Below are 26,466 nucleotides of genomic sequence, written 5' to 3' on the forward strand. Positions count from 1 at the left end.
TCTTCTCTTTCATTGTGGGGACCCTTCCCACTTAACGTGCTTTTATGCCTTCCATACAGTGCTCCAGGCTCTGCCCTGGGAAGATCCAAAAAGGAGTAAAACTGGGTCTTCCATCTCCATAGGGATTTTATAACCAGACATAAGACCAGTATTAGGACACAAGGTAGTTCTTCAAGAGATGTCCCAAATTCACCACCCACCGGCTTACTTATGGAGGTAGAAGCCCCTGACCATTCTTTAAGATCCAGTGCGAACCTCACCTCCTCTGGGAAGCCTTCCCTGATGAATAACCTCTCTCACAGAGTCTTCCTTCTCTCCTCTTTGGGTCACCCTTCAGTCCTCGCACTGTGTGTCCTTGTTTGTCTGTCTGCCCCCACTGCTCCCCTCCCACCCACGGCTGGCATCAGTCTATTGACTGGAGGGGACACAGGCTGGACAGCACTCTTGGGGCACTTGTGAGAGCTGGGATCAGGAAAGGAGGAGGGTCCTGAGGTTCAGAGATGCTGGAAGAGGCTGCATGTTGGAGTGAGACTGGCTGAGACCTTGAATGACATCACAGCAAACTAACCAAGGGCTCCTGATGGCCCTCATGCCTCTGGGAGAGTCTGTCAGTCCCCACGTGTGAGTCTGTGGGTGCCAGGGTCCCTGGCCTTCCCAGCGAAGACATTAACCTTTGGTGTTGAAGGCAACTTGTCTGTTTACAGTTATGAAGACAAGCACTAGGCATGGTGATGTCAGGAATGTCTCATTTGACACCTTGTCTGTCACCACTAATTAACAGGCCCCAGAAGCACGGGGATGGACTTATCCAGGCAAGCACCACCCTCCCCGCTGCCCCCAGGGGCAGGTGATTGGGTTGACCAGCTGGCCCTGGCATGGCACCTGCTCCCCGGCTCCCCCAGCCCAAAAGCAAGTGTGCCTTTGCCCGGGGTTGTGCGGCCCTCTGTCCCTGGCCCCCTGCTCTGGCCCCTCCTTGCCCTTGTGTCCCCACAACTTCTGAGTCCCTATTTCCTCTTGCCTGGATTCCTGAAGCAGCCTCCCAACGACCTCCCTGCCTTAAGTACATCCTTTTCCGGGCCTCCCTACTGAAGCCAGAGTGAACTTTCTGAAACATAAACTGGATGGCATGACTCCTTGCCGGAACCCTTTCCGTGGCTCCCCGAAGGCCCTTGGGATATGGCCTCTGCCTTGTTCTCCAGCCTCACCTTCCTGGACCATCTCCCCTCCCCCGCCCCCCACTCCTAACCTTCTTGCTTCAGCTCAGCCTCTGCCTATGCTGTCCCCTTGGCTGGTGCTTCCTGTACCCCCCTTCTCTCTGAGTCCTAAAGGCTCATGTCCACCTGCAGCTCCGTCCTCCCCGGAAGGGGGTCCGCCCTTCCCTGCGCTCCTAAGGTAGCTCCAGCTTGCGTAAGCTTTCCATATATATTCCTTCCTGCTTTCATTCAACAGACCTGTGCTGAGCACGTGCCAGGCACCGTGAGGGTCAAACCGTCCCCATCATCGCCTCCAATCATCCAACTGCCCTGGGAGGCAGAGGATGGCTCTCAGGACCCGGCCTTTCCCAACATTCCAGTCCCACTGTTTGCTGTTCTCTGTCCCCATGGTAAGACCCTGAGCACCCCTTTTGCCCTGGCTGGGACTTGGTCTCCTCCTTAGCAAAATGAGGTCCTCATCCCTACATCTGAAGGTGTTGTGAGTTAATAATAGTAGTAGTAGTAATAGTACTAGTGATAATACTAATGCAGAGCACTAAATATAGGCCAGACTCTGTTTGGAGTGCTTCACACATATCAATTCTTTCCCCCTGCCGGGCTGGGCTGGAGGCTAAGGGACTTGCTCAGCATTAGGCCTGGACCCAGGAAGGACCCAGTAGCTACTGGCATCCCCGGGGCCATCACATCTGGCTCGAAGGAGGCATGTGAGACAGGAATATGCCAGGCACGTTCTGGGGCCGGCAAGCAGACGAGCCTGGCTGGAGCTCAGGGCCCATGTTTAATAAAAGATTAATGAAATTGTCAAATTGACCTTGTCAGTGTCTGCTCAATCCAATTACGTGGCTGTGGCCCCCATGAATGGGGTTAAAACAGAAGTGCACATGAGAGACACCAGGACGGCAGCCCCAGGGAGACAGGCTTCCTGGGAACCCTGCAGGGAGTGGTGCCTGCAGCCCCGCCCGGCTGTCTCTGGGCCCCCCTGAGTACTGCTGGCCACTTGCGGGGCACAGTGTCCCCTTACTCTGGAGAAACTGCAGCTGTGCATCCACTCTCCATGGATAGGGGCACTTGGCACCCTTGACTGATGCCCACGCCATGCAAAGCCATGCTGTGCTGGGCATGGGGCGCATGGAAGGAAGACACAGTCACCGTCCTTGAGAAGTCCTTGGTCTGGCGAGTGGGACAGACACAGAAGCAAATAGAATTCAAGTGAGAGCAGTATCCAGGGAAAGCATTCAGGAAGGTTCCTGGAAAAGACAGCACCTGAGGTGAGGAGTGGCCCAGGAGCCAACCCTGAGGAGAAAGATGTGAAGGGTCCCTTTCCCCTGGGGATGGCCAGGCTTCAGGCAGGAGGACAGGGAGGGATCTAGAAGGTGCTGGGGGGCGAGGGCTCCGACAGAGAACAGAAATGGGAGTTTGTTCACAGTGGAAAGGGTTGGGGACTAGGCTGGCAGAGGGGCAGCATGGGACCACTTGGGTGCCTAGAGAGGAGAGATGGGTGCCCGGGGTGGAAGGGTCACAAGATGGGGCACGGTGAGCTTCCTTGAGGGCAGTTTTCTAAGAAATGAGCCCCAACGGTGCTGTGTGTGTGGGGAAGCTCAGCCCTCTCTGGAAGGGTCTGGCAGAGCCTGGATGGAAGGTACATTTGAGGAATCTGTGGCATCAGCTGCCGCTCGACTGACCTCAAGGTTCTGAGGAAGCCCCTGAGGAGGAGGCGAGGCACAGAGCTGCTCCCCCACACCCTGCCTCTGCCTGCTGGGTCCTGGGTCTGGGGCCCTGCCCCCCACCTCCTGCTCATCTGTGGCATTTCCTGGCTTCTCCCCTCTGAGCAGCCCTTTTCAGTTTCCTTAGCTTGCTCAATCCCTTCAACAGCTAGAGTTTCACAGTGACAACACAAGACAGCATCCTTGTTCCCATTTTACGGCTGATGAAGCTGAGGCTAAGAGAGACCAGATGCCTCTGTCCGAGTCTGGTTCATAATGGAGAGGAGACTCATGCCTACTTGTTCAGAACGAAAATCCTATGCTCGTTCCGTTACCTCATGGTTATTTTTAAGAGAATGGGGACGAAAGCAGTACATCTTGGTGTGAGCAGTCAGTAGAGATGGGCAGATTCTGAGTGGCCCCTCACCAGACAGGCCATCATCTGTCTTAACTTCAAAAGGCAATCCTGCCAACTGCTTATCTGGGGCTCAGCAGGGACCCCCAAACATGAGACCCATATTTGGATGTTGCTTTCAAACAATGTGATTCATGATCTGCCAAGGATTCCGATTAGAACAAGTATTTCTCCATGGCCCTGCCTCAGTGCCCCTAGGGAGGGTAAGTCCCTGTCTCCTCTCAGTGAATGACATCACTGCCCACCTGCTCAGCCAAACCAGAAATGGGGGGGGGGTCATCGCTGAGTCCCACTCTTCTCCCTGCTCTGTCTCATCAGCAAGTCACAGTGGCTTCACCCCAAATACACGCTTCTATTTTGATCTGCCCCACCCATTCATTCCCACCACTCCTTCTCTGCTCTGGTCTCCACATTTTTGCCGGGCCATTCAATCAGCCTCCCGAGTTTTCCCCCACTCAGTTCTCACCCTCACCTGTTCGTCGTCTACAGTCCCAGCACAGCGGTCCTTCTGAAGCACCAGTCTGACCATGTCCCTCCCGGCCTTAACATCCATCCCTGTGGCCACGTCAGAGCAATGTCCAGCCCATTAGCCCAGGGGCCCGCCACCCCGCAGCCTTGTCGCTCAGCAGGTCCCACTCGGACCCTGCACTCCAGACCCCGCTCCGAACCTCTCGAGGTGCTGAGGAAACACTGAGCTTTTCCAGTCGTTCATGCATCCACTCACCCATCTGTTTATCCAACTTTTGAGCCCTTGTTATATGCTAGGCTCTCTTCTGGTCATCGTGCTTATAAAGCATAGCTCGTAGCCCGTGGTGGGGACGGGACAACATCCAAGTAACTGTATCCGGATGGGACAGAAACGGAGCCCCAGCAGAGCGCCGGAGTGGTCGCCCCCCCCCCCCCAGCTCTGCGACAGGCCTGCATGCTCCTTCCGAGGGGCCGGCCGCGCAAAGCCTGCCTTTCTCCTGAGGGAGATGTCGGCGGAGAAGGGGAGGGAGTGGGGGCACCTGTGCAGACATTGGCGGGGGTGGGGGTTGGCTTATGGCCACAGGCCTTCCCTCACCTCCTTCCCTCCATTCCCTCCGCTTGCAGCGCCTTACACCTTCCTCAGGCCCTGAGATCCTCACCTGAAATTCATTCTCACCCGAGAGAAGCTGCACGGTTACCTCCTCTAGGGCACTCAGGGAAAACGAATCAGTCCTTCCTTTGTGCCCCTGCCATTCCCCACACAGCTTCGGTCCCAACTCTGCAGACAGTAAGGCGTCAAAGAGCTTTTTCATCGCTACCCAGCCCCTCCTCCACTCATTCGCTCATTCACTCAAAGCTTGAACATCCCGGCTTCAATAGCCCCTGGGGGCCGGGCCCTGGGCTGTGCCTTCAGGTGCCTCTGTCACCCCACCCCTTGCCCAGCTCCTGGGGCGGTGGGGAGGGATTCTGTCTGCTCCACCTCGTTATCCCCGCACCAGCGAGGACCTGGCCCAGAATGGCTTTGGGTGAGTCTTTGCTGAGTGAATAAACATTTGAGATCATTTTATTGAAATACTTCAGAGTGAATTTGGAGACAGGCATTCCTCTACTCAAGAGTAATTTAATAACCGCAAATGTCTTTAACACAGTGGGGAGGCAAAAAAAGGTGTGCATTTTCCATTATTGCTGCTGTTAAAATAAATGGCATTTTTAATAAAGTGTCCCCATACAGCATACAGAATGTGGCCACATGATGAAATAAATAAATATATGGTGAAATTATGCATTGCAAAGCGTTCTTTTTCTGGTCTTTTGGTTATTAAATTTAATCACTTTTGAGCTGTGCCTCTACTCTTTTTCCTAGAGGCAGGTACGCTTTTGATTAAAATGTGGGCCCCAGAGCACTTTCACAGGGGAAGGCTGAGTATGTCCCCAGAGGAACTATAGCAGAGCGAGCAAACGCGATGACGGGGCCAAGGTAACAGCCACAATTTGCTTCTCGCTTGATGGACGTGTTTATCCCCAGACAGAGTGCATGGCAGTTGCAGGGCGTATGGAAATCTTGCAATTAAGGCGAAGTCTAATTAGAGACTGCATATTCAAAATACAAAGGGAGCTCCGAGTGGCAGCCACTCCCGTCGGCCGGGAAACGTGATTACCCACTCCAGTCCCTGCCTGAGCCACCCGTCCATCCACCGAATCACGAGGAGGGGGGATTTACAGCTCGTTGCCACACATGGGTGCCCTGGTGGCAGCTCTGGCTTCACAGTCCCTGGAGACACCTCCGCCCACGGAGAACAGCACAGGTTTTGGACTCCACCAGTCTTGGATTTGCATTCTGGCTCTGCTCATTATGACCGCTCCAGCCTCGGCATCCTCATCTCCCTAATGGGAGTTGTGACAGGGCTCCCTTCGGGCCGTAGCAGGATCAAGCAAGGGCTTTGTGGGGACTCAGTGGAGGGGATGTGCAGCTCAGGAGAGCACCCTGTGTGGGGCCAGAGTGGAGATCCTGGACAGGTGGGCTCTTACCCCAACAGCGTTCACTGTGCCCACAGGACCCATGGATTGGCTTCCCTTGGACTTTTCTCTCTATAAGTGCCTGACACCGCGCTAAGCAATCAATCTTGCATGTCCACAGAGGTGAAAACCTGGAACAAGCGGTTTCCCCTCAATGCAAACGGTCCTGGGGAGCCGAAGCGGCGGAAGGGACCAACGGCAAGGCTTGTGACCCGGGGTTCTGGCCCAGAGCCAGGAATAGCTCCTGAGCTTAGACCGAGGTCAAGAGATGAATTCAAAATCTTCTTTGCCCTCACGGAAGTCGCAAACTAGCCAGGAAGACAGACCAGAAAAGAGCACAGGCGTGGGTGGCATCCATTTACATTCCTACAACATTTTACAGTTTGAAAAGTGCTCTCTCAACTGATCCCTCCTTTAATCCTGCCAAGAGCCTGTGAGGGAGGGGTTCACGCCGGCCCCCACGGGCCAGAACCCCAGGCCCAGGTCTGCACTTCAGGCACACAGAAGAGGAGGTGTGTGTTGCAGATCCCCCCTCCTGCAGGATATATCCGAACCCCTCTGCTTTCTGCTCTTTTTCTTCAGGTCCCCTTCTTTTTTTTAAAATTTTTTTTTTTAAGATTTTATTTATTTATTTGAGAAAGAGAATGAGAGACAGACAGCATGAGAGGGAGGAGGGCCAGAGGAAGAAGCAAGCTCCCCGTTGAGCAGGGAGCCCGATGTGGGACTCGATCCCGGGACTCCAGGATCATGACCTGAGCCGAAGGCAGTCGCTTAACCAACTGAACCACCCAGGCGCTCCTCAGGTCCCCTTTTTGTCTTTTTGTGTGAAATAGCGACAACATGGCAGATGCCTCTTTTGTACCCCTGCCCATCCCACCCTAGAGCAGGAGGACCCCAGAGCCCATGCATCTTTCCCGCCCGCGTCCTCACACACCGACTGCGCAGCTCCGCAGCCCTTAACAAGCCTGCGGTGGTGGTTTGCATGTTGGATGGGTTCATGCACATTGACTCTGACTCTAAGTTTCCTTCCACCACCTGCTTTTCTGACTCCACAGCATGCTTTGGGGATTTATTTAGGCGGATACATTCGGCTCTGGTTCGTTGTTTGCTGATGGTATTTCGCTCTAGGAAGAAAGTCAGGGCTACGTGTATGCGCGCACGTACGGTTATCCTGCTGCGGGACATTTGCTTCTGTCTTTCTACCATCCCCGCTGCTGTAGCAGGGAAACCCGTACAGTGGAGGGGAACCTTGCGACACGGCCATACGTCAGCCCCAACTAGGGGGAGACGAGCAGTCCTCTAACTCTGTCCCAGAGGGCAGGGTCTGGGACCCAGCCTGCTCGCAGTCATGGGATTACTAGAAGGCACTGAGGCCATGAAGAAAGAACAGCGGGATCCGTCTCAGAAGGACCTGGATTTGAATCCTGATGCTCTCACTTATTAGCTGTGTGACAGTGTGCAAAAAAGCTAACCTCTCTGGGCTGCAGTGTCCTCATCAGGAGAAATAAAGACAGTAAAGCTGATTCTAAAATATTCTTGTTGTGACGATTAAATGTATAAAGTCTTCAGTGTGGATCCTGACCAGCAGAGGAGGAGCTCAGCCAAGCCACTGGAAAGATCTCCTGGACCTGGGCAGGGGAAACGTGTGGGGGAGGCGTCACATGCTTTTGTTGGCTGCCCTTCTCACTCTGAGTAAGGAAGTTTGGATCAAAAGCTCAGTCTTAGATGAATGCATAAATATACACAATGGAATATTACTCAGCTATCAAAAAGAATGATGCCATTTGCAACGATGTGGTTGGAGCTAGAGTATATTTTGCTAAATGAAATAAGTTAATCAGAGAAAGACAAATACCATATGATCTCACTCATATGTGGAATTTAAGAAAGAAAACAGATAGACATATGGGATGTGGGGAAAAGAGAAAAAAGGAGAGAGAGAAACAAACCACAAGGAACTTTTAAAGATAGAAAACAAACTGAGGGTTGATGGAGGGAAGTGGGTGGGGGATTGGCTAGATGAGTGATGGGTATTAAAGAGGGCACTTGTTATGTTGAGCACTGGGTGTTGTATGTAAGTGATGAATCACTGAATTCTACTCCAGAAACCAATATTGCACTGTATCTTTACTAATTAAATTCAAATAAAAAAAAAAGTGACCAGTCCCCCCCAACAAAATGCCAAAAGCTCAGTCTTAAAGACAAAAGAAAAAGAAAGAAAAGAAACCACCTTATAATCATAATTTAAAAACTAGGAGAGCCCAACCCACCTTCAAATCTGGCCATAGTCTCTATTTCCTCTGTGTCTTTAATGGGCCAACACTGGAAATCTCCAGGTATGTGGGGTGCTCAGTCTTGGACCAGGCTCTGTGAAGGGCTGCCCCACCCTGCAAAGCCCCACGCCCCACCTACCTCCCTGGGCCCTGAGGAAGGCAGCACCAGGCTGGGCTACGAAGGGTTAAATCCCCCCCCCCAAGAGATTGGAGCCAATGAGGCTTTCTGTTTAAATGGCTTCCCAAAGCTCCTTAGCTCAGAAAAGTGCCAAGTCAGCAAAATGAAAATAATTTAAACAGCCATTGGAAAGAGGAACTACGGCCTCCTTTCTTCTACCCATAATGATAGCTTCTCAATAGTAAGCAGCTCTCATTTTTCATATCCAGGGCCAGGGGCTTTGCACCCGTTTGGGGAAAGAATGTGTCACAGGCTGGGAAGAGGGGCAGGGGGAGCAGGAAGACTCCAGGTCTCAGGCACTATAACTGAGGAAACGGGCTTGTAATGGGTAGTGAAGAAGCCGTGGAGATCCAATGCACAGTAGAATGAATATAGACAATTATATCGGACTGTAAGTCTGTAATGTGATAAACACTCCTACATGGGCCATCAGAGTATAACGTATACGCGTTTCAAAGTAACACACCGTATACCTTAAACTCCCACGATGTTACGTGTCAAATTTATTCAAGAAAAAAATAAACATGGGGGAACTAAGGCTCACAGAAGGACGAGCCAGCCTCAAAGCCCCACACAGGCGGAGCACGCCATCCTGGCTCCCTGCTTCGTCAGGCCGAGGGGCGGACAGTGCCTATCAGTGAGTACTGTGTGCCCAGCACTTCATACAAAAGCCCGAAGACAATGCTGATGGTATTCTTTCTACATGGCTAATAAATCTGAGGACCCAGAAGGTTGTCCAAGCCAGTCGCTTGTCCAAGATCATGTTACTCAAAAGTGGTGGAGAAAAGGTTCAAACCCGGGCTGGCTCCACACCGATGCTGTTTCCATGGCATCGGGGGAGCAAGTGCTCAGGGATGACCCGACACAGAGTCATATCCAGACCTGCAGTTGGCCCCATCCCCGGACACGGTTCATCTCCCAGTTGGGCGCTGTTGCCTCTGCCGGGGCTGAGCCCCCACGAGGAGGGCCTGCCCTGCACGGGGGTCCCAGAGCACCAGGGCTGCGTGAAGGAGGGGCTGCTCTAGACACAGGTGCCCTGTGCACTTCCCACCTGGACTGCTGCATGATGGTGCTCACAGCCTGGTTCCCGCCTGGCAGTGCCAACAGTCAAGGAGGAAGGACAGTGGGCATCTGCTCATCGTCACTCACCTGGGTTATTCCAAAAATCTCCTGGACTCCTCTCTCTCCCCAAGCCACCCACCACACTGATGCTGGCCTGATTTTTCAGCAGGTGTCTATGGTCTTCAGAGGCCAGCACTCAGCCTGGGGCCAAAGCCCTCCACGGTCTTACACCTACCTCCCTCTCCTGCCTCCTCTCCCAATACCAACTTCACCTTCAATCCTTGAAACGTCTGTGCTCTCCCACCCCCTGCGCCCTGCTCACAATGACAGCGAACATTTACATAGCTCTGACTGTGTGTCTGGTGCAGTTCTAAGTGCTTATAGGTATTCACTGAATGCTCATGGGAACCTGAGACCTCATTTTATGAGGAGCAAACTAAGGTCCAGACCAATTAAAGAACTCACTCAAGGTCACATGGATGCGAGTGGCGGAGCCCGCACACAGCCCCAGCCAGTGTAAAGTCAGACTCCTCAGACTTCACCACTGCCAAATCCTTTCCTTCTTTCTTGACTTGGTGGTGCCCTGTCCTGGGGGCACAAGGCTAGGGAGGTCTCATGACGTTCTCGTGAAGGGCTTTCTTGATCCCGCAAAGCCTTAAACCTCCAGGCGGAAGGGACTGCTGGTCTGGCACAGCCTTTGGTCATCAGAGTCCGGGATTGCATCTGTGCCCGGCCCTGTGCTGGGCTCAGGGACTCAAGGAGGAACACGTGGTGGCTCGTTTGTGTGCTCACAGTCCAGCAAGAAAGATGGGTGCACAGTGACAATCCAGGCTGATAGACTAGCAGAGGCACAAGGCAATTTAAAACAGGGCTGACACGTCCTTGGTTTCAGAAGCCTGTTTCAGTAGAGTCGCCGTTCTCCAGACCAGGGAAAGGTGTACGTAAGGGTGGGGTTGGGGCAGGCATAGTATGAACAGATCCCCACAGCCCCTGTGGCTGGGTCTGCAACTCAGATCCTAAAGCCCCCGGAATCTTCCCAGCATGAAAGTCCCATCTCTGCTGAGGTCTGGACAGGGCTGCAGATGGCCGTGAGTGAGAACTGTGCTGCAGAGAAAGCTACCCTGCATTTGGTCCTTGTGTAGCTTCTCTTGATGGCAGCTACCATGAGTCCAGGGGTGTCCAGTGTGATTGCTGGCAATCTGGGCTCACTAAAAGTTTCTGGATAAATTTCAGGTGCCCATTCCAGGGGGTGAGGAGAATCCCTTGTCCAGATTCTTCCCACAGAAGACTGTGTGGGAGTGGCCCAGGCCCTGGACATTTATTACCTCCTTCTTCCCATAACACTACTGGCCTGATCAGGAACACTCGTGGCCTGCCCCTAGGCAGGAGCTAAGGGACAGGCCTGTCCTTCCCGCGCAGGGATTGAGTTGCAATGACTCCTGGGTTTGTCTCTGCTCCATTCCTCTTTCTCCAACTTTGGGGTCCTTGTTTTAGTTCAGGTCTGGATTGGGGCCACAGCCTCCTATGGAGTCTTTGACTTTGCATTTATTTACTCAATACTTTTTAAATGAGTGTATACTATGTGCCAGGTGCTTGGAATACATCAGTGAACAGAAGAGAAACCAAGATGCTAAAGTGGACGGTGAATGTAATTATGATAGAGTTTGTGAATTGTTCAGTACAAGAACACAGAGAGAAAATCCACAACTCAATATAGGTACTTGTCAATAGTTCCGGTTACTGTTTGGGGCAGGAGGGTGTTGGTGCAGAGGGAGGACGTGGGGGTCTGGCTCTTCCTTTGTTTCATGTCCCTGACACCTGGAAATGGGCACAGCAGATGAATGAAGCAGGGAGGCTTTGCCCTACTGATTCCTTGAAATAGTCCCTCTTCCAATCTACCACCTCATCATCCAATCTACCACCACCCCTGGAAGGCAGATGGAAAATCCCATTTTCCACACAGCAAAGTGAGTCTCAAAGTAGTGAGACTCCCCTCCGGAGTCACTAAGCACTTGGCTGCAGAGTTGGCTGTGAGGCTCAGGCACTCTGCCCATCCTTCTTGCTCTCGATCAGCAGCTTCTGCTGGTCATGGCACATTAGTATGAAATCACCAAGATGTAATTACATGCCACTTAACATAATTGTAATGTGGGAAAGTGTCTTTGTTTAGACCAGTGATTCTCAAAGTGTGGTCCCCAGACCAGCAGCATGGGCATCACCCTGAGAGCTAGATGGAAAGGTAAATTCCTGAGCCTCACGCCAGACTTGCTGAATCGGAAACTCTGGGGCAGAACCTGTGATCTGGGTTTCAACAAGTCCTGCAGGAAATTCTGAAGCAGGCTGAAGTTTTAGAACCACTGGTAGAGAGGAAAGAGCACTGGATCTTGCCTCAGGAGACTTGGGTTTAAGTTCCACCCATTAACTATGTAACTCAGGAAATTCAAATTACCCTTCTTTATAGCCTGTTCCCTTATCTTCCAAATAAAGACGCATCAGAGAACTGCTATGAGGAATCACAAGCAGTAATGTCTGTGAGTCTTTTATATTATTAATCAATGTAATAATAATAAAGCCATTCATTCATTCACTCATTCATTCATCCAATGAGCACCTAGTCACTGGACCCAGGCCTCCCATGCTGGGAGTGACCATTTTGCTTTCTTTTTAGAAACCCCTGGGCTGAGACACAGGCTGAGAGTCTATAGCATCTAGATAATCCTTCATTAGATAAAACTGGTGCTCTAAGTTTTACTGTGCAAAGGGTGGGGGCCGTGCCTATGGAGGTGACGACAGGTGCACGCCCTGCCAGGGACCCGAGGTGTTACGCCAGCAGAAGGACATGGATTTAGCCAGGACCTACTCAGGGCCAGGCTCCTGCTCACACACTTTCACTTGGGATTTCACCAGAGCAAACCCTCAGAGACAGTGTTTTTGGTGCTGTTTTGGTGCCCCTACAGGGGCGAAGAGAGGCCGAGAGAGAGAGAGATGGCTTGCCAAGTCTCAGAGCTAGTCAGCACGCCCGGCGTCCATATCACCACCTCCAACAACAGGACACCTCCGTGAAAGGATCCCTTTGCTCCCACGTGCGGTCTGGGTGCCAGCAGCCGAGCACCACCCCGGGGCCCACGTTTCTGTCAGGAACTGGCTTATGTGCTTCTTCATTTTGTCCTCCCAACAACACGATAGAGTGAGAACTACCGTTCTCATTTTTCTGATGTGGAAACAGAAGCTCAGGAACCATGGGACTCATGTAGCAGGAGAGGGGCCGTGGATTCAAACCTAGGACCGCCTGGCTCCCAGCCCCCCCACCCTGTCCAGAGCAAGGGACCCCTAGCTTCCCAGAGGGACCGGAGGGAGGGCGCCGGCGGGAGAAGCTCTTCACCACCACCTCCTTCAAGTGCCCATCTTTTTTGAAGTCTCCTGTTTCATTTTCTTCATGAAATTGCTTCCTCTATGCTAGGATCCTGCTGGTTGCTACATACAGTGTCTTCAAGTACCAGTTAAAATCCACCCTTCCTCTTCTCCTCCACTCCCTTCCTCTCATCTGAGAGTAAAACCGAGGCTCCAGGCAGGCAGGACGTACTTAATGCTCCTCAATTCCCGCCACTGGGATCCCTCCAGCTCCCATGGCAAGGGTCCTGCAGGGCTGCCCACCCCATGCTGACAACCTCAGCACCTTGGGCTTTCTGCTTAGACCTCACTGTCTGGACGAGCCTCCCCCAGCACCCCACTGATAGGCCAGCCTTCCCCCCACTGCACACAGTCTCCCTGACTCTGCACTGCTTTTCCTTTCCTCGGGGTGCTCACTACCTTCTGCAATTTTCTTATTTATTATGTTTACTGTTTATCTTCCTTTCCATCCCTTTCCACGTCTGCTGGAGTTTAAGCCCTTTGTGCGTTTAGACCAGTGACTGACACATAGCAGGCACCCAATAAATATTTGTTGAATGACTGATGGGCGAAACTTCTGGATACAGATGGTGAGGCTAGAATACAGAATCTCTCTCGCCTTCAGTTGATGAAATAGTACATGCCCGTATCCTCAGGTGTCAGATTGGATGGGGCTGAAAGAGTGCCTTCTGGACCAGTGGAAAGAACACATAGTTTGGAGCCACACTTGAGGTGTGACTCCCTGCTTGGACCTGACCAGCAGTGCCTGTCAGAGTGCTGGGCACAGGCTAGACATTCAGCACATGTAAAATGAACAGAGGGAGGGATGGACCGACACACAAATGGTCAACTGACAGTCATTCTCATCCTTCAGGTGGAAGCTCAAATGCCACATCTTAGAGCCATTGCATGATCTCACTAGACAGAGGAGTTCTAGCTACTAGAATAACCCAGCTCCAAAGAGGCTAATTTGTGATGAGAAGAGAGTCTTTAGTGGAGGACCACATGGCTCTTTCCTTTTCACTGAACTAAGCATTATTATTGATAATTTTGTCTAGGACACAAAAGATCATATGTATACACTATAAAACTAGGAAAAAGGGCATATCATGAAATCAAATTCCATAGGGATCTCACATATCCAAATGCATGCCCAGACAATTCGCCTAGAAAGGAGTTGAAAAAGTACATCTATATAGAAAGTTAATTCACCATGCTTCTTTAAAAATTCCAAAAACACATGCATGTCTACCCTGCTTGAGACATGGCTGAACCTTTTGGAAAGGCATACAACAACACATGGAAAGGACTATAAAATGTTCTTGCCCTTTAACCCAGTTAGCTCAGTCCTGGGAATTTACGAAACAAACAACCATAAACGATCATGGCAGCATTATCTCTAAAAGCAAGACACTAGAGACAACAAAACGCACACAAGAGATAAGAAGGTATTCACAGCTCAATATCAGGAAGGGCATTAAAATGGTAGCTATGCAAATCAGGCAGCAGACGGGGGAAATGTTGGCCACATGATGTTGGACAAGCAAGGCAGGGTCATGGGAGGCTGGCCAACCACCAGGAACAAAGAGGTGCTGCCCATGGACAGACAGGAGGGTCCCCCAGGAGTGACGTGCAGTTGGGCTCAGTTCTTGGGATTATGGCTGGATTTTCTTTTTTGGCTTTGGCTTTCCTCAAATTCTGTTTTGTATTTTAAACACAAATGGAAAAGAAGATCTCAACCAGCTGGAATGTTGGGCTGAAACCAATAAGATGAAATGGAAGAGGGATAAATGCAAAGTCCTGTATTTCATTTAAGAAATATATCTAAGAACACAGACTTGAAGGGTGCCTGGGTGGCTCAGTCAGTTAAGCATCTGCCTTTGGCTCAGGTCATGATCTCAAGGTCCTGGGATCGAGCCCCGTGTCAGGGCTCCCTGCTTAGTGGGGAATCTGCTTGTCCCTCTGCCCCTCCCCCTGCTCATACCCTTTCTCTCTCTCAAATAAATAAATAAAACCTTAAAAAAAAAAAGAACACACACTTGAATGGGGTGTGTGTGATAAAGAGCTACTAAAAGGAAAAAGGGAAGGAAAAGGGAACAAAAAGAAGCACTATACTGAAGACCGGAACTGGGATGGCATAGCGGCAGGCGTGTATGACCCCAAGAACAACTGCATAAAGGACAAGGTGGAGGACATCATAAATTTGACCAATTTCCTCTAATCTAACAAAGAGTGAAGTCAGGATCTGAATTTTGTGTAAGCTTCTCTGGCTCCAAGAACTATGTTCCTCTTATAACACTGTGAACTAAAGGGGCAAGTATTATGTTAGTGAAAAAGAGAAAGCAGAGTAGTTTGGTGGCCATACACTCCACAGGCGACAATTCTATCACAGGAAATGCTAGTTCAGGGTTAGGCCACATTGACAGAGATATGCTAGCATAAGAGGTGACAACCTGCTCTAGTTAGTGTCACTCAGACCCCCCCCTAAAGTTCCTATCCAGTCTTGAACCCTATCTTTTAGGGACACAACCATAGAAGAGTAACCAGGATGGTCAGAGGTCTTAGAATTAACTGAGAGATACTGGATGCCTTGCTGCTTTACTCGCATTATCTTACATGGCCCTTGATACACCCCGGCAGGTGGATATTAGGCTCCCATTTTAAAAATGAGAAAACTGAAGCTAAGAGGGGTTAAGCACTTGCTCAAGGTCACATACTAGTAAGTGGTGGTCAGAATTCAAACACAGGGCTAAGTCCAGAAGCCCCACTCTTTCCTGTGTAGCCTCCCTTATGTGAAAATGGTAAAATGGAATTTGAACTACTTATTACTTGGTGAAGAGACATGATTGCCATCTTCAACTCAGCAAAGAGCTATGAGGAGAAGCGTTCTGTGTGACTTCAGAGGAAAGAATTTGAATGACCTTAGAAGTCTCAGGGAAGTAGATTTTTAGCTCAACAGAAGAACATCTCAGTGACAGCAATAATTGGATGGACTCTTGGGTAGGAAGATGACTCCCCCATGCCTGAAGGTATGCAAGCATGGTCTAGAAAAGCATTTGCTTTCAGTGGATAGGAGATCTGGGTAGAGGACCTCCAAGTTCACTTTTGACCCGGAAGTTCCACGAGCCTATGAAGCTGGCACAAACTGATCAATCCCTTTGAAAGAAGAGATGAAAGTATCCGTTGACATGTCTATTTGCACATATAAAAGTAAAAATTTTATATGTCCAAGGTAAACACATTTGTCCAGAGAAAACTAAACACAGAAAATGAAATGGATTCTGCTGGAAATGCTTACAGGTTAAGCCTTTATTTTTTCACTGAAAATAAGAAACCAAACTCTGGGGAAATGTGCACTCGCAGAAATAAACAAAGAAAATACAATGAGGTACTAGTTTTCACCTAGTAAGTTGGCAAAATAATTTAAAACATAGTCACACTCATTCTATGTATCAAGAATGATAAAGAAATGTCATTCCTTCTGACTCAGGTAAAACGACCTTAAGAAAATGATAGAAAATATAAAGGGAAAAAAAAAACTGTGTACACAAAAATCTTCCCCTGAGTTTTATTTATAAACAACCTAAAAGACAAGGAAGGGCAAATGGGCAGCTGGATGGTGGGGCTAGGGGCTGAGGCTGGCGAGGGGAGCTGGAAGGTGGGGAGGGGCTTGCTTGGTGTGCTGGGCAGGTGGGGGGTGGGGGAAGCCCATGAGCACCCAGCGCTGTGGGACAAACGCAAGCTGTCTGGAGGGCCTAAGTCAGCTGTGAAAGCCAAGGTCACCATGTGAGAGGTCTGAGCAGGTTGGAGAATGGACTGGGGCACTCGGGGGAGGACTTGAATGGGTGTGGGGAGAGAAGAGGAGAGGAATGTCAGCTCTCACCCTGGCGGCCCTTTATCCACTCCGGCCTGGCACTTTAATTACATTCTCCGTCCTTCTAACAACCCCATAATGGGACGTTATTTCCTCCATTTTGCAAATGAAGAAGCTGGTGTTCAGAAGGAGGACGTAACTCAGGTCAGGTGAGGCAGTCAGTGCAAGAGTTGGGAACTGAACTCCAATGACGTGACCTCTAGACTCAGGCTCTCTCTACCTCCCACGCTGGACCCGTGTGTGCAGTGGGGCCTCTCAGGAGCTGGCTGCCCTCTGCCTTAGCCCCACAGCCCAGCAGGTGGCTTACTCCACTAGAGCTTGACGTCCGTCCACTTGGTGGATGTGGGAACGGATGGTTAGGTTTCACGGAGCAGCAGGGAAACATGATAAACGGAAAGGGAAGGATGCAAACCTGATCATATGCTATGATCACAGGTATGCAAAATACATACTCAGGCTTTTAAAAAGAGACTACAAGAGATGCTTGCAGTAGCCCTATTTGGAATGTTTTTCCCTATTTTTCCAAAAATTTCTGTGAAGTGGCTTTTATTTCTTTGTAACTACAAAACCAAGTCATAATTTGAAATGCATCCAAGAAATCCACGGGCACAGAACAGTCACTCATACATGTTCCTCTGCCAGAAAATAAAAACAAGCCACATCTTTTAGGTTGGTCTGGTAACCGAGAACTTGTTGCCAGGACTTCTGAAGACAGTGCCCAAACACTATCCATCCAGGCTCTGCCAGTTCAGTCCTGACTGTCCTGTCCTCCATGACTCACCTGGCCTGTCACAGGAATGGAAAGAAAGAACCTAAGTATGAAAGTGAGGGGATGCTCACTGGGGCCTAAACTGAAAGTCACCTTCTGCATCGTGTCCAACTGAATGGCACTCGGTGATCAGGAAAGAGTGACTCTAAACAAGCTTTCAGGTCGGAGCCTCAGCTATTTAAAAGAAAATTTATTCTGTTTCCGGTATCCTCAGGCACTTGGGAAGGAGCATGTCTTTTTACGTAGGAAACACTCTTGTTCCTTCAGTAAAGCAGGTCTTCTAATGACTTCTACTAGACTGATACTATTCAAGAGAGGAACTTGTGGTCAAATACATGTTCCCAGCCTCATCTCAAACTTACTGACTCAAGCTCACTAAGCCATGGCCCAGAAGTTTGTATTTTAAGCCTCAGCAAATTCTTAATATTGGACACGTTTGGAAACTCTCTAGTGCACAAAATGAATTTGAATTTTGTGTATGTATTTGAAGGTAATAAAACTGTGAATCCTTTTAAATGGTACTATAGTTCCTTCAAATGGCTTGAATTAATGAGACCGATTTCCATTGGTTACCGAGGTTGGGTCTCTCTAAATATACCCTGAAATTACAATCCTAGAGTCTCAGCCCAGGCCTTAACAACCCACTCACCTTTCAGGGAAGAGGTAAAAGGGCGGATTTTGCTCAGACCTGGATTCTGACCCGGATCCACTGCTGACAAATCTGAGACCTGGGCCAACATGCTATTTAGCCTTTTCTGAGCCCATTTCTTCATCTTTGCAGGTATAGGAATGATGGCCTTGCCCTGTATAACAGTAACAGGGCACTAGGTACACAAGAGGGGCTCAAAACCATCTCAGTCTAACTAGGGTATGAACCACTCCGCATCAGAATTGGCTCTATGTCCTTCCTTATCACATCCACTTTTGACTTTATTCTGCCTTATAAGCTAGAAGTAACTAACATTTGTGTGGCTCTTTGAGATTTCCAGACCCCTTTTCCCAGATATGACCTGGAATACTCTCCACAACAACCCTGAGTTAGGGATCGTTATCTCCACTTTAAAAGAAATGAGCCCTCCAGAGAGGCCAAAGGGCCTTGCCAGAAGTGGTAAAGTCAGGATTTGAACACAGATCCCAGAATCTTTCACACCCTGTTCTGTCCCTACTATAGGCAATGTACATTACGGAAAGCACTTTCACATCTCTCACAGCGTTTTAAAATACATTTCCATGACTATTTCCCCCACTAACCTAAAAGCACCTATAAAGTGGTTACCGTATGGTCAGTCTTTGAAGGGAAATGCACAGAGCTTCTGGGTGTCTGTGTCTTCGCCGTGGTTAGGGGAAAAGGGGGATGAGCTCAAGAATAATGCATACTTTTTCCCAGTCTCTCATGCATTCCACACTACTCATGCCCACGCCATTGAAATGAACCCATTTTAATAGCATGAATTTATCGAACGCTGCTACCAAGTGTCACGAACTTTACTCATGAAACAGGTTAAACTGTGTTAAACACTTAGAAAAGTCCTGACATATATTATCTATTATTATTTAATCATCCATACAGCCTGTGAAGTAGACATTATTTTCCTCATTATACTGATAAGGACTCCGAGAAGTTAAGCAGTCAGCCCAAGATTGCACTGCTAGTTTGTGGAAAGTTGGGGAAATGCCACAAAAGGAAATTCACATCTACACATCCTATTATCAAGCATACAATATTTCACATTACAAAGGATTCTTTTATTTACTAAAATAAAATTCCTCAAAGAGGCAGCCACCTCCCCTACTCATTGACCTTGACCTTTTGCTTATAGACCTTCAATGGTCTCGCAGATAAAAGTACTAGAGAAACCAGAGGCCGAAGTTTTCCAACCAATGCCTAAAAGCCAATAACCAGAAATGAAGAAAATAATAATCGGCAACATTTATTGAACACTTTATATATAAAGAATTCTTATAGCAACTCTGCAAGGTAGATATCATCTCCTTTTTACGGAACAGAAAACGGAAACTCAAGAGATTAGGTTAAGCCCAAAGCAAGCAGGGGAGCCAGGCTTGGAACCCAGGCGCTCAGCCCCAAACCCCTGCCATTTCCAATACACCACGCTGACTTCACAGGCATTACACGAAGTGCAAATCAACAGGAAGATCGAATGTGGTTTGCCAGATTGTGCACCAGGCACCTTAGCGAAGCAGTTGCTGAATGAGATAAAAATTATGTAACTTGAAAGATCATTTGAGATATAAAAGGATAAACGAACTGACACACGGTGACATTGACCCCTACTTCCTGAAGGTAACGTTGGACCACATCTCACATTACCGCCCCCTACACCCTTTCACTGAGATGGATTCAATTTATCAAGGAAGCTGGATCTCAGATCATCTTGAGTGAGAAAGGCGTCTGGTCCTAGATCTGTCCCTTGAAGTAAGAGAAAGTAATCTGGTTTCGAGACAGCCCTTCAGATCTGCAGACAGCAACCACACCCCTTACGAATTTTCTTGCTTTCAGCCTGAATGTTCCGCCCTCAAAGGACACTGGTCGCCTCCTCTGTACACTTGATATCCTTAAATAAATGAGGATAATGATTGTCTACATCAAAGAATTAATGAAGCTTTATTATAGAACAAAATAGAGGAACAGAGATAGAAGTCCTTGAATGGTAAAAATATTAGTTCAAATTCTCAGTCAAGTGATAGGCAACTCAGAGACACTTTATCCCCCTCCGAAAAGACAGTGCTTTCCCCAGCCCCAGAATGATGCTGGCACCGGGTTGCTGCCTGAGTCTCAGCAAATCCGTCTGACTTCTTTGGAATGGGGAGTCGAAGTTCAGGGCAAGCCGATGACCCTGGAAACCTGCTGGCTCCCTGCCCACATCCCACCACACACGGTGGGGTCTGATCTGGACAGCACCATTGCCCGCAAATCACAAGCCACGCAAGGAAAACGATAAGGCTTTATGAAAAATCCAAAGTTTATTGCAAATTGTATTTTGCTTCCCTTCGTTCTTCATTTTTACAGGATTTATTGATATCCATGATTTTTTCACAGATGTACTTGTTGACTTTGGAGAGTCTCTGTGCAATTTCAGTTTCATCCACAGTTTCTTGTGCTATTCTGTCATACAAACACTCTAGACAGGGGAAAGAAACAAGATGGCCAAGGATTAATGGTGGATTGGAGTACAATCTTTTAAAGGGGCAAAAAGAAAATGAGCCTCTTGACATACCTCCCAAATACCAAGTCTTGTGTCTGGCACAGCTGTATTTTTAAATTTTCATCACAAGTGTACTTAGAAAATAATAAACTGTAGGTCTCTACTTTAAAAATAACGATACAATATCCATATGCCCACTACCCAGCCCCAGCTTAATAAGACATTATTGGTCCTTTCGAAGCCCCTGGATGCCCCTCCCAAGCCCACCCTCACCAGGGGGAAGCACTGTCCTCAATTTTTTCTCTTCTTTTCATCTTATCACATATGTATACATTCTTAAATAACATATTGTTTACTCTTCCCTGTTTTTTAACTGTTTTACAAGGGTATCCATACCTTATATATCTTTCTGACTTTCTGTTTTTCACTCAACATTACGGTTTCGTGATTTACCCAAGTGGAAGGGTGCAGCTGCAGCTCATTTATTGTCACTGACGGGTAGTATTCTCTTGAAAGGACTATTCCACCATTTGCTGATCCATTTTATTGTCAATGGATACTTGGGATTGTTTCCAGTGTTCTACAATTACCAACACCCTAGCGTGTGTCTTGTGGAGTGCACATGCAGGAAATTCTCCAGCACGGGCCTCTGCGTGGAACTGCCGAATGCTAGGGTGTGTGCATGCTCAACTTTACTAGGTGATGCCTAGTGAACTGCTTTCCAAAGCGGTTGCGCTGACTGGCACTCTTAAAAGTAGTGTATGCAAGGACTGGTTGCCCCGTATCTTCAAAAGCACTTGACATTCTCAGGTTATTAAGGTTTTGACAGCCTGGTGGGTGTGAAGTGGTATCTCATCGTGGTGATTACTATTGAGGCTGAGGATGGCCACACTTACTGAGTCTGACATTTGCAATGTGATGAAGCCAAGAGCGGGCCTCAGACAAGGTCTGACAAGGAGCCTGACTTCAGCCCACTTCCTCGCCTGGGGACCTGAGGCAAATCATTGCCCTAGATTCCTCACCTCATAACCAAGGACAACAAAGCACAGGTTATCTTTTTTAAGGCTGCCATGAAGCATGTGAGATAAACATTTTGCAAGCCTTCTTCAAACAGTAAGGAACACTGCACCTCAATGGAGTTGTTACAAGTATTTTATGTAGCTACAATGGTTTGTTCCCAGGGCCTAGCAGAGTGCTTGCAGAGGGGCAAGGTTACGCGAATGCATGTTAAGTGAATGAGTGAATACTTTCCCAGGGAAACTTGGAGGGGACATGAGGGGACTGGAGGAGTGCATGGGAATGTACCACTGGGGTACGTAATCGTGGGCAAGAATTTTAACTTCTTTGAACCTACACTTCCTGATCTATAAAACAGGAATGATGACCCACTCTTAAGGAAGTACTATGAAAGATAAACAAAATCTTGTCTACCAGGCCAGCCCAGAGATGCAGAATGTCAGCACTCCAAGGGACTGCAGGGCCTACCACATGCTGATCCTTCCACTGGCAGGAGGAGGGCAGAGGCGTGCAGAAAGGAGGTGAGTACAGGCCGAGTCCGCGGCTGCCGCCCCCAATGCCAAGCCCTTCCTGGGTGTGCAGCCAGCCTGCCTCCTGGTGCTGTCCATGCTGCAGGGGCATGCGCCATAGGCGTTCTGAGTCCGGGGCACCCCCCTCTCCCCACGGAGAAGGGGTCTGCATAGAGAAGACTTTAAATGTTTTTGGTTGACCTCCACTGTTCCCTGACTACTCCCAAGCCCGCTAATCTCTTCATCTTGTCTTGGCCTTTCCACAGGGACTGAGACAAGAAGGTAGGAGGCCCCGTCTCTCTCCAATCCTGCCTTCTGCTGGGTCCACCGGCAATTCCCTCCCGCTCCAGGCTATCCCGTAAATCAGTGTCTTTGATGATCTCTTCCCTGATTAGCCTGGCTCCAACCTTCGGCTGCCTAAAACCTTATTCACTCTTCCAGGTTCAGCCTCCCTGGGACGTCCCAGACTGAGCTGGGAGACCCCACTCTGCCGCCGACAGCCTCTGTGCTCTCACTGGCTCGCTCTCTCTCAAAGCACTGACCGTGGTCTAATAAAACTGTGACCAGTGTCTCCCCCACAGACAGGAATGCCCAGACCTGCCATCTCCAGCCCTGGGCCAGGAGGAAGCAGACACTCACAGTGACTTTGCTGGAACCTGAATCAAGTGAGGGAGGCAACCTATGTTGCGAACCATTTCCAAGTTCAGGGGTTCGAATCTGGCTCTTGTCCTAGTTGCTGTGCAACCTCTAAGTGGTAACCCCTCTGGGTCTCAGGTTTACCATCTGTGAAAGTAGGATGGCAAACCCCATAATCCAAGGAGATTCTTCCAGTGCTAAGTCTTTAGCTGTCTGGAAGGCAGAAGGGTGGGAAAGAGGCTGAGGAGAGAGAAGGGGAGAGAAGGAGGGTGGATGTGATGGCCCTTGGAGCCCTGGCAGGGGTCACAGAAGAGGCAGGAAGAGAAAGGACTGAATGGAGAAAGGTTTACAAGAGTTCTCCCCGGAATCCCTACCCTTCTCGTGTCCTGGGGACAAGAGCACTGCACAGCCCCTCAGGTTGATTAAAAGGCTTTGTTAGAGTCTAGATATTAATCACCTGCACTTGCTGGGAATGGCTCCCTCTGCGAGGGAGCGTTTGAGATTATTGCTTAATTAACAAGGTTTATAATAGCGCTAATGTGTCCTATTAAAAAAGTTATAAAAATTAACCAGAACTCAATGCTGTGGCTCATTTAGAAAACTCAGACACTCTGCAAAAGGTCATTTGACCTTAATAAGGTTTAACTGTCATTCTGCAGCTTATCATTAAAGCAAGACTCTCCTATAGCCCTCCTGCTTCCCGTGTTCTAAAATGGTGTCAATGTTCACCCATCCCGCTGCCGTCCCGTAAGGAATGACTTTAAAATCAAAGAGACAAGAAAATCCTCATGAGCATCAAGGATTGTCATTTTTATACGGCAAACGAGACTAAATGTGGTAAAAATCAAATTAACGCAAGCAATCTCAATCCATAAAGAGCTTGCATGGGAAGGACCAGTCCAAATCGGTCTGGAGGAGCTCAAAGAATTAGGCTAAAAATGGTGAGTGTATGGTGGGATAGGAGACAGACTTCAAACCTGCCTGCTTGTAGTTAAGAAAGAACCAGCACTGGTAAGACAAGAAACCTCTGGAGACAAGGAAGTCTGAAAGCCCAGTTCTGTCCGGCTCCGATCTAACCAGTTGTATGGCCTTGGGCAACTCATTCTTCCTTCTCATTCATGTGCATAGCAAAACGGCCCGGGCACAGGGTGGGCAGTATGACCTGTGGTCTAGGCACCAGGAATGGCATTTCCAAATTCCCTAACGAGGAAACAGGGCTTGTTCAGGGAGTACAATAGTTCATGAGGGCAAGAACTCTAGGGATAGATTAGTGAAAAATAAAGCTGGAGCGCTGGCCAGGGGCCAGGTTCTAAAGGTGCTTTCGTGACACATTAAGAAGCTTACTTTTTAACACTGGGTGCCATGGACTGGCAGTGACGGGGTGGTGGTAATGGGATCGTGTTTGGTTTCTGAAAAATCACTCTGGTTACATAATGAGGAGAGGAGTCTGGAAGCTGCTGGAGTCGTGTAGGGGGGAAATGATGGCCTGACTACGAAAGGTGCAGTGGGGCAGGGAGAGAAGTGGGTGGTCCGAGACGTATCTGGGGGCAGAACAGACAGGACGAGGCCTGTGGAGGAGGTAAGCGTGACGCATCTCCCCTTCACCGAGACGGGGAGACAGGAGGGGCACAAGGCTCTGGAGAGAGGAGAAAGGAGCGAGCGGGGAGGGGTGCGGCTGCGCTGTGTCACGTAGGCATCGCTGAGGAGATGGCCAGTGGGCACCCGGATGTGCGGCTTGGGAACTCAGAAGTGTGGACTGAGCTGAACAGAGGTTTGGGAGCGTCATTCACTGAGTCAGCAAATGTTCACGGAGCACTCACTACCTGCCTGCCCTGAACAAGATGCTCACGAAGCTTATATTCCAATAGCGTGGGGGGAAAGACAATCATCCAGTAAAGGAACAAACAAGAAACGCTACGCAGAGACTTTATGTAGGGGGCTGCTGATGTGACGGAGAGCAACAGAAAGGCTCCTGCAGACTGGGCTGTGAGGGAAGGCCTCCCTGGATGACCAGACGGAGGCAGGGTGTGCAGGGCAGATGGTGGGAACAGGAAGGAGGGGGACAGAGGCCCCTGTGGTTAGAGCACAGTGGGAAACGGAAGGGCAGAGGGGTCCCCAGAGGCCAGGTCAGCAGACATGCGCCAGGACGAGGAGTGTGGATTTCAGCCCGGGCCGGGGGCGCACAGAGGGCCATGGGCACAGTGGAAGGGAGACCAGCTAGGCAATGCTCTGTGGAGTGACAGGGAGGACACTGTGGGCACAGACGCCAGGGCGACAGAAGAGGAGCCCACGACAGGGATGAGAAGCCAGGAAAGCAGGAGGAAATGGAGCTTGCGGCATGGTTTCTCAGTGAGGGAGGAGAGGTCATATCAGACAGTCCGGGGAGGAGGCGAAACACGTGCCCTGGACCTGCAAAGGAGGAAGTCTGTGGAAAATGAGGCAAGAACAGATGAAGTAGAGGGCTGGGAGTAGACAGCAGACAGCGGGGGCACTATAAGTGAACACAGGCAGCGAGTGTAGACAACCCCTTCAAGAAACCTGGATGTGAAAAGGAAAAGAGAGACATGGCAGCAGCTAGGTGGTAGGAGTGGCCTCTAGGGAGTGTTTTATTTGTTTTCTTAAGAAATGAGGAGTCAAAGTCTATTTAAACGATGCTGGGAAGGAAGCGGGAGTGCGGGAGCGTAATTGGAGGAACGAGGTACTTAGGAAGGCAGGGGGGCTGGGATCCAGATGGAGAGACTTTTATTTTCTCTATGTAGGAAGAGGCACGGCCATCTTTTGAGAAAGAGGGAAGTGTGGACTATCATGTTAGGAAGAGCAGAGGTTTAAAAAGAGCTTGGGAAATGGGGGAGTGGATCAGTGAGGAAAACCTGGGGGGCTTGGCAGGTGGGGCTGAAGACCGTGAGTCTGGGATGGCCCTACGCCACATAGCTGAGGGGTATTGTAGATTGTTCTGTAGCACTGGGGGCCAGATTAGCTGCACAGGACATCATCTGAATGGGGTTTAAGGAAGAGTCAAAATGTCTGTGTGGGCCACTGGGTGGCCAGGACAAGGACGGCGATCCTGGCTTTCCAGAGGGAGACACCAAGCATCTGCTCGGTACCGGCACCACACTAGGCTTGGGGAAACAAAAGTGAATCTAGTACGAACAGCGGTAAGCTCATAGCTAAACTAAAGCAGAGCTGGGGCTCGACCCCAGGCTTTAGATACCTGGTTCCTACTTCGACCTGCTGTCACCCTGCACCGGAGTAGACAGGAGAGAGCCCGCAAGCTGAGAAGCACTGAAAGACAGTGAACTTCAATGATGTGACCATCACAGTGTCACGTCGGCTCCATGGAGGCCATGCACTTGTCAACAAAGAATGGTAACTTCTTTCCTAGTTGAAACATAACTCTTTCCAAGTTATAATTCTACCCTTTTAGTTGTCTGAAAAGGGAAGTTTTCAGCTGAGGAAACTCAGACACGAGGGGAAGCGACTGACAAGAAATCACAACAAGGGTCAGTCAGGGGATCAGTTTGCCGCTTTCAGTGTTTCATTTGTTCAAACTGCATTTACTGAGCTCCTGCTGTGTGCCAGGACCCATGCCAGGCACCAAGGACGTGGAGGTGAATCAGAGAAGGTCAGACTTGTGCCTGAGGCAGACGTGCGGTAGAGGATTTTAGAGCACAACATGACAATGGGGGGCCAGCCAGTCACTGGAAGGCCTCTGGGACCTGCTGAGTCACCTTCCAACAAGTATAATGGAGTCAGAGGTCAGTCACCTATCCAGCAGGGC

At 49.5% G+C, this 26,466-nt stretch overlaps 2 protein-coding genes across 3 annotated transcripts in view; both read right to left on the bottom strand.

The window, feature by feature from the left end:
* The window catches only part of AGBL4 (AGBL carboxypeptidase 4), a 1,445,284-nt gene that overhangs the window by 173,611 nt on the left and 1,245,207 nt on the right, over positions 1–26,466 (bottom strand). The gene's annotated exons all lie outside the window — the stretch shown is intronic.
* BEND5 (BEN domain containing 5) overlaps positions 19,030–26,466 on the bottom strand; it is a 48,271-nt gene continuing 40,834 nt past the window's right edge. For both annotated transcript variants that reach the window (XM_021683894.2, XM_021683895.1), the window contains one exon: positions 19,030–20,502. In XM_021683894.2, the coding sequence (XP_021539569.1) occupies positions 20,345–20,502 (158 nt within the window). In that variant the 3' untranslated portion in view covers positions 19,030–20,344. The remainder of the gene's footprint in view (positions 20,503–26,466) is intronic.

The sequence above is a fragment of the Neomonachus schauinslandi genome, chromosome 4 (assembly GCF_002201575.2).
Source record: "Neomonachus schauinslandi chromosome 4, ASM220157v2, whole genome shotgun sequence".
Taxonomy (NCBI): domain Eukaryota; kingdom Metazoa; phylum Chordata; class Mammalia; order Carnivora; family Phocidae; genus Neomonachus; species Neomonachus schauinslandi.